General features: G+C 53.2%; 1 protein-coding gene across 1 annotated transcript; it reads left to right on the top strand.

The window, feature by feature from the left end:
- The first annotated feature begins 4,187 nt into the window (after positions 1 to 4,187).
- On the top strand, positions 4,188 to 5,901 carry Cebpa (CCAAT enhancer binding protein alpha). The gene has a single exon (XM_069998564.1). It carries the CDS (start codon positions 4,604 to 4,606, stop codon positions 5,780 to 5,782), a length of 1,179 nt encoding a protein of 392 aa, XP_069854665.1. The 5' UTR covers positions 4,188 to 4,603; the 3' UTR covers positions 5,783 to 5,901.
- Positions 5,902 to 8,496: the final 2,595 nt, after the last annotated feature.

Below are 8,496 nucleotides of genomic sequence, written 5' to 3'. Positions count from 1 at the left end.
TAAGCCACAGCTTCATGTCCAGGATTTTGGTGGTTCATTGGAAGTAAGAGTCTCATGGACTTTACTGCTTGGACTGACTTCAAAGCATGATCTTCAGATCTCAGCCTCTTGAGTGGCTAGGATGACAGATGTGGGCCACTAGTGCCCAGCCAACATTTATCTATCTATCTATCTATCTATCTATCTATCTATCTATCTATCTATCTATCTATCTATCTGATCCTGGGGCTTGAACTCAGGGTCTGGGTGCTGTCCCTGAGCCTCTTTATGCTCAAGGCTAGCACTTTACCACTTGAGCTACAGTGCCACTTCCGGCTCTTTCTGAGTAGACTTTCCTTGCTGGTCTGGCTTTGTACTGAGATCCTCAGATCTCTGTCTCCTGAGTAGCTAGGATTAGAGGCTTGAGCCACAGGCACCTGGCTACTTTTTTTTTTTTTTTTTGGTCAGTCATGGGCCTGAGCACTATCCCAGGGCTCTTCAGCTCAAGGCAAGCGCTCTACCACTTGAGCCACAACGCCACTTCTGGTTTTCTGGTGGTTTATTGTAGATAAAGAGTCTCATGAACCTTCCTGTCTGGGCTGGCTTTGAACCTCAATCCCAGATCTCAGGATTACAGGCGTGAGCCACTGCCCGGCCCCAGTGGCTACTTATTTTTTTATTTAGCATGACAGAAAAACTGAAAGTCTCTTCTCTCTCTCTCTCTCTCTCTCTCTCTCTCTCTCTCTCTCTCTCTCTCTCTCTCTCTCTCTCTCTCTCTGGTTTCCTCCAGGTCTCCATCTACAAGCACAGAGTGTATTAATGATGCCTCCTGTACTCTGAGAAGCTCACATGAGGTTATTTATTTAATCTATCTGCTTTTTACTCTCTCAGTTCCCAAAGCACCCAGCTAAAAATATCTTGTTTGTAAGCTCAGGACAGAGAATGAAGCAGTTGGGCCATTAATCATTGGGAATATGTTGAATAGAAACTTGATTAAAGCACAGGACATGCTCCCCTACCCCCCTACACAAAGTTGGTTCTGTGCTCACGGGGTCTCTTGGAGGGCTCTGGGTGGCCCGCAGCACTTACCAGACCTAAGAAGGCCACTAAGAAGATGGGGAGCGAGTCTCAATTCTCAGATTCTCAGGTGAGGCCACTTCCAGCCAGGGAGTAGGGCAGGAGGGACTAAAAAGGGCCCAGGACCCCATGGCTCACACCTGTCATCCTAGCTACTCAGGAGGCTGAAGTCTAAGGATTCAAGTTTGAAGCCAGCCTAGGTAGGAAAGTCTAGTGAGACTCTTAATCTCTAATGCACCACCAAAGAGCTGGAAGTGGAGGTATAGCTCAAGTGGTAGAGCACCAGCTTTGAGTAGAAAAAAAGCTAAGGGACAGAGCCCCAGGACTTACGTTCAAGTCCCACTACAGATATAAAGAAGAAGAAAATGGGTGGACCTAGACATGTTAAGTAAGGTAAGCCAAGCTCAGAGAGACAAACAGCACATGTTTTCCCTCATATGTGGGATCTAAAATACCCCAAGACATGATAAATTACACAGGACTCTAACCATTCACACACAGTGAGAACAAAGGAAAATACTTTTAGGAGAGAAACCCAAAGGTGAAATGTGCATCTGATCATATAAAATAATATTTATCAAAATGAATTCCAAGAAATGGAAACAAGAGGCCTTTTTTTCTTTTGTTCCTTTTCTTTTCTTTTTTTGGTCTCATTTGTTTGTTTATCTGTCTTTGGGAGGCTAAGGAGGGTGCAGAAATGACAGGACAAAAGGTGAAAAAATGCAGCAGTGGTACTCACTAGACACTATGTGGAAAATGAACTGTATAACTTGTGGGTGGGGCCAGGACAGAGTGAGGGGAGGGTGGACATGGTCCAAAAACAAAAATCTCTTTACCTGACTTATGCAACTGTAACTAACCCCTCTGTACATCATCTTTGTAATAGCAGCAAAAAAGTTAAAAAGGAAAAGAAGGAGGAGGAAGAAGAAGAGGAGGAGAAAGAAGAAGAGGAAGAGGAGGAGAAAGAAGAAGAGAAGGAAGAAGGAGAGGAGGAGAAGGAAGAAGAAGAGGAGGAGGAGGAGAAAAAAGAGAAAGAGGAGGAAGAGAAAAAGAATGGAAAGAAAGATAAAAGAAGAAAAACAGAAAGAAAGTGAGAGAGAGGAAGGAAGGAAGGAAGGAAGGAACGAACGAACGAACGAACGAAAGAAGGAAGGAAGGAACGAAGGAAAGAAGGAAGGAAGGAAGGAAGGAGGCAAACTACAAGGGTCTGGGTGGCCTCATAGGAGAGGCCTGGATGCTGACCAGGCCCGGTCTGTCTCCTGCCCACATCCCTGTGATCCAGGTAGAGAAGGTACTGGATGCCATGTGGCTGGGGACCCTGTGCAGGGCAAACTCCTTTTCTATCTTCAGCAGTGGGAGTTGAGAGAGGGGTGGGGGGGGTTGGGAAACGGCTAGGTGATCAAGGCCAGGATTACCTGGGCCTGGATAATCCCCAATGATCCTAGAGACCCTGCAAGGTTCTCCCAGTGGGTGCTTGGACTCTGTGTTCTTGAGAAACCTTCTGGTGGTCCTTGTCCATCTCACCCAAACTGGATCCTGGGGTGGGGAAGGAAGCCATGGCTTGGGGCTTTTTATTTTCTTTTAGCGGCCCTGAGCCTCCTTGTGCTGACAGCAAGCACTCTACCACTTTGAGCTACATACAGCACCACTTTCGGTTCTCTGGCGGTTCATTGGAGAGAAAAGTCTCATGGACTTTCTTGCCTGGGCTGGCTTTGAACCATGATCTTCAGATCTCAGCCTCCTGAGTAGCTAGAATCACAAGCATGAGCCACTAGCACCCAGCTATTGGGACTTCTTTAACTGACGATCCTAGAATCAAGGTCTCTCTGTGTATCCTCCCGCTGCCCTCCCCCCCCCCCCCCACACACAAAGGACCTTTGCCAGCCTGCCCTGTAGTAGAAACAATAATTATAATTGGCAACTCCATGCGGGGCAGTCTGGTGCACCCTAGTAACCTGTGCTCTTTGGCTTGGAGAAGTTATTTAAAAAGGGAAACAAAACAAAACAAAACTTTTAGCTGGTTTGGTGGGAGGTAGGTGGGCAGATAGACCAAGGGTCCCCCACAAAACTCCCGTGCCCTGAAAGCCCCTCCATTGCTCAACACCCTACCCCATCCCACCCAACCTTAGCTGGATCCTAGGGCTCTGTGCCGGTCAGAGCCCCCATCCCTACCTCACCCCCTAGAGGTATTCAGGGAAGAAGTGGGGGCATCAGTGGGGTTCCCCTGGAGTTCAGGAAGAGAGGACTGCAGAGTTTCATCATTCTGGGTCTCTCTTGGGAAGTGCATACTGCAGACTCTCCCTCCCATGTCCCTGTACCACCTACCAGGACACATACCTTCCAGAAACCCAAGTCTGAAGTAAGCCTTGTTCTAGCTCTGTGTGTGTGTGTGTGTGTGTGTGTGTGTGTGTGTGTGTGTGTGTGTGTGTGTGTGTGTGTGTGTGTGTGTGTGTGTGTGTGTGTGTGTGTGTGTACGTGCTGATCTTAGGGCTTGAACTCAGGGCTTGGGCTTTGAGTGAAAAAGCTCAGACAGCGCCCAGGCCCTGAGTTCAAGCCCCACAACGGACTAAGAAAAAAAAGGAAAAACAAAACCAAAACAAACTATGATCTTCACTGACTCTTGAGTAGCTAAGATGACAGGCGTGAGCCACCAGCTTCCAGGTTTCATTCTAGCTTTTGAAACAAACCCTCACCACAAGTGGTTCACGAGTAGGAAACACCTTCTATGAACTCCCTTGGGCTCCCGGGTCCTCCCCACGCTCATCCCCAGACACTGGGCTGTGAGTCGGTGCCTGGGAGAGACTACAAGAGGAACGCTTGGCATAGCTACGGACCACGTGTGCGCACGGGTGGGGCACCGCGAGGCACCCCCTGCCCCCTGCCTCACCCCACCCTCCCTCCCACCCCACCCCACCTCCCGATTCCCGCAGGCTGGCGGCACAGTAGGCACTGGGCATTGCGCCAGAACGTCTCTCCTGTGTTCCCTCCCGCCCTTTTGGAGAGAGGCGGTCTCTAAGACCCAGCAGGCCGCGCCTTTCGTTTGGGGACACCCATTTTGGACACCAGGGGGCGATGGTTGGACCCGATATAAAAAGCAGATCCGTGCGGGGCCTGGCCATTCGCGGGACCCGGAGCTGCTCGGGTGGACGCGATTGGGATAAGAGAGAAAGAGAGAGAGAGAGAGAGAGAGAGAGAGAGAGAGAGAGAGAGAGAGAGAGAGAGAGAGAGAGAGAGAGAGAGAGAGAGAGGAAAGAGAGGAGAGAGAGAGAGGGGTGGTGGTGGTGGTGGTGTGTGTGCCCTTGGTGGGTGGGTGGTAATCATCACCGTGAGGGCGCAGCCCTCCTCTCCCCCCCCCCCCGTTTGCCCCGCGCGCGCGCGCGTGCGTGCCCGGTGCGCGCCAGGCTGGCCCCCCAAGCCCCCCGGAGGCGCGCGCCCGCGCGCCAGGCTGGAAGAACCCCCCGTTGGGTTCTCACCATGCCGGGACGATTCTAAACAACAACAACAACAAAGAGAAAAAAACCTTCTTCTCCTCTTCCTCTTCCCCTCGATGGAGTCAGCCGACTTCTATGAGACGGAGCCACGGCCCCCCATGAGCAGCCATCTCCAGAGCCCCCCGCACGCGCCCAGCAGCAGCAGCAGCAGCAGCAGCAGCAGCCACAGCAGCGCCGCCTTCGGTTTTCCACGGGGTTCGGGATCTGCACAGCCCCCGATCTTACCTGCGGCTCCGGAACCTCTGGGTGGCATCTGCGAGCACGAGACGTCCATCGACATCAGCGCCTACATCGACCCGGCCGCCTTCAACGACGAGTTCCTGGCCGACCTCTTCCAGCACAATCGGCAGCAAGAGAAAGCCAAGGCGGCGGCGGCGGCGGCGGCGGCGGCGGCGGCGGTGGCGGCGGCGGCGGGGACCCCGACGGGGATCGGAGGAAGCGGTGACTTTGATTACCCCGGAACCCCCTTAGGTCCCGGAGGTGCCATCATGTCCGGGGGGGCGCACGGTCCCCCGCCTCCCGGCTATGGTTGTTCGGCAGCTGGTTACCTGGACGGTAGGTTGGAACCCCTGTATGAGCGCGTCGGGGCTCCAGCGTTGCGGCCGTTGGTGATCAAGCAGGAACCCCGGGAGGAAGATGAAGCCAAGCAATTGGCCTTAGCCGGGCTCTTTCCATACCAGCCGCCGCCGCCGCCGCCGCCGCCGCACCCGCACGCCTCTCCCGCGCACCTGGCCCCGCCGCACCTGCAATTCCAGATCGCGCATTGCGGCCAGACCACCATGCACCTGCAACCCGGGCACCCCACGCCGCCGCCCACCCCGGTGCCCAGCCCGCACCCCGCACCCGCACTTGGAGCAGCCGCTTTGCCAGGCCCTGGTGGTACGCTTAAAAATCTAGCCACCGGGCACCCCGATCTCCGTGCGCCCGGTGGTGGTGGTGGTGGTGGTGGTGGTGGTGGTCATGGTGGAGTAGGCAAGGCCAAGAAGTCGGTGGACAAGAATAGCAACGAGTACCGCGTGCGGCGAGAACGCAATAACATCGCGGTGCGTAAAAGCCGAGACAAGGCGAAGCAGCGCAACGTGGAGACTCAGCAGAAAGTGCTGGAGTTGACCAGTGACAATGATCGCCTGCGCAAGCGGGTGGAACAGCTCAGCCGCGAACTGGACACGTTGCGGGGTATCTTCCGGCAGCTGCCGGAGAGTTCTTTGGTCAAGGCCATGGGCAACTGTGCGTGAAGGCGGCCCCCACCCCCACCTCGGTGCGTGCCTGTCTGCGCGCTCGTGTGTGCGCGCGCGCGGGACTGCAGGGGAGGGGGCCAGGGTGGGGGGGAACCCATCCTGGACCTGCTCCTGGAGAGGGATTATTTGGGGGGGGGGTGAGGGGGAGAAAGGGGAAGGGGAGGGATGGCGTTGTGTGATCTACCAGATCTCCAAGCTGGATCCTCCTCCCAGGACTAGAAGATTCCAGTGTCACCTGAAAAGCCTGGTGGGTTTGAGTGGGTCCCCTTTTCTCTTCCTCTGAGCCGGATTTGGTGCAGTCTAAGATAAAAGGGAGTCAGGCAATGTTTTGGGGGGGTTCTGTTTTGTTTTTCTCTCTTTCTCCAAGATGAAGGGGAGAGAGGGACTTCTCTGTGGGAAAGGGGCTGGCCTGGAAGTCCAACAACTCTAGTATTAAGAAATAACCTCGTGCCTTGGAAATACAAAGCTCCAATTCCTACGGAATAGGGAGGGAGCAATGCTGTGCCTTCCACATTTTATTTACAGTGGGGAGGGGCTCCTGCTTTCCTCTGAGGCTGCTATAGACCCCCCATGAAAGAAGAAGGGGTGCAGGCCCATGGCCAGGAGGAAGATTCAGGAAACTGAAACCCTTTCAGCCATGCCCCCCCCCACACACACCTCCTTCCCCCAGCAGCTCCTCTAGGTCTGTCCTTAGAGGGCAGAGGAATTTAGGAAGTTGGGGTTCTGAACCTAAGCCTGTTACCCCAGTTCTACTTGGGTGCCTACTTCCTTGCCACTCTCCACCACAGCCTATAACAGGCTGGAAGTTGCCAGGTGGCTGGTGAGAAGCACCCCCTCTACCCCCCATTCCCAGCCAGACCAGAAAGCTAGGTTGTGAGGTAGCCATTAGGCCATGAGGTCATGGTGGGTAGAGGCTGGTGGCAATACCCTGGGGGCCCTTTAGAAGTATGGTTTTGCTCAGGGGTAGGAGAGAAGGGACTGGAGGATCAATCATTGGTTTTTGTCTGTACTGTAAGTCGCCAACATTGCCAAGATCATAAAGCACAGTGCTAGCTCACCCCCCCAGGGATGGAGGGGGGGAACGTTATAACAAACTTTCCGAATATTTTTGCTTTATCAGCCGATATCAGCTTGTCTCCGGCCCCTTGTTGTACCCGCGGTGCCTTGTACGAAATGAAATGTGCACACCCATACGAAACCACCACCATTTTCTTTGGGGGTTTGGTTTTGGTTTGGTTTTGCTCAGATACTTGCCAAAATGAGACTCTTGTTGTTGTTATTGTTGTTGGGGGTGGTGGTGCCCTGGGGGAGTGTGGAAGGGGGAGGTAGGTTCCGAGGCTCACTTTCCTTTTGGTTTGGGGATTGTTGTTGCTTTCTTTTCCCTCCCTGGGGGAACCAATGAGTTGAGGTGGGCTTGTGCCTTCTCCGATCATAACTGCGCAGGCTTCAGTTTCCTCCCGCTGGGCTTGTCCACAGGCCCATCCTCCACCCCCTCTATACTCCCCCCACCCCAGAGGCCTTGATCCCCCCCTCCAGTCTAGAAGGAAGGAAGGTGAGCAGCAGCCTCTAACCAGCACTTGTGGCATAATAGAGGATTGCTTGGTTCTTTTCTTGGGGGGGAGGGGATGGGGCGGGAAGAACAATTTCGTGCTAGATGTTTTATGTATTATATCTATAATATAAACTTACCAAAGTCCATGGTGGTGTCTTTTTAAAACCAGAAAGAATCTGTTTTTGAAAGTTTGCTGTTGTGTGGGTTAGGTGACACGTGTAAAGAATCACAGGATTTTATTATTATTTTTTTAATGGCGGAGATCTTTATGAATTAGCATCTCTAGACAGCCTCTCTTTTTTTTCTTTTGCCTTTAGAGGTTGATTTTGTTCCCCTACACACACCTTACACCCAAGACAAGACACAGAGCACATCCAGACTCTGAAGAGAGAGTCCTAGGATGGGGGTGGGGAGAGGGTCATGGGACTGAGGTCTTATTATCAACTCTCTCTGTTCTGGCAGAAGACAGACCCAGAGAAAGCCATCTTGTCACCCAGTGGCTTCCAAGTTCAAGGAGACTTTCTAGCTTCAGAGTAGATAGCCTGGTTCATATCTGGGTTTGTCTCCCACCTTTCAGCTGGGCCCTGGGTCCTGGACAGGCAGGAAGAGACCAGGGTAGCAGTGTGTACCTCTCTCTCTCTCTCTCTCTCCCTTTTCTCTGGTCCTCAAGGCTGTACACAAACCCTTAGCAATGCCCAAAACAAGCTGTACTCCCTCCTCTACCCATCCCTCCATGTCTGCTGGCCCCAGACCACCCTAAAAAGGGTCCACAACAGGCCTACGCAGGCCATGTAGCCCTTCTCCTCACCATCTTCCCGCTGTGCCCATCCGATGAACCCATACTGTGACAGACCCTCCACTCCATCCTAGCCAAACAAGAGATGGGAGACCTCACCTCTTTCCTGGCTCTGATGCGTGCAGATTTTTTTCACCTTCACAGAGAAAGAAAGTGAACCCTTTTTCACCTCTTGACAATCTTTTCAATTCGGAAACTTCCACTTCACCTCCCTACCTGCGTGGTTAACTTATCCCTCTTCCCCCTTCCTTCTCTCCCCGCCCCCTACCCTCGCGCTCTGTGCGCTCTGTGCTGTGTCTTGCCGCCTCCTCACCCATGGCCGCCCTTGGCAAAGAAAAGGCCACAAGCCCAGTGAGGAGGCGG

This window comes from Dipodomys merriami, unplaced genomic scaffold (assembly GCF_024711535.1).
Source record: "Dipodomys merriami isolate MVZ:Mamm:240054 unplaced genomic scaffold, mDipMer1.0.p SCAF_52, whole genome shotgun sequence".
Lineage (NCBI taxonomy): Eukaryota > Metazoa > Chordata > Mammalia > Rodentia > Heteromyidae > Dipodomys > Dipodomys merriami.
This window is presented reverse-complemented; position numbering and strand designations above follow the sequence as displayed.

Coding starts and splice junctions, on each gene's coding strand:
- Cebpa (XM_069998564.1), top strand. CDS start 4,604: ATGGAGTCAGCCGACTTCTATGAGACGGAGCCACGGCCCCCCATGAGC.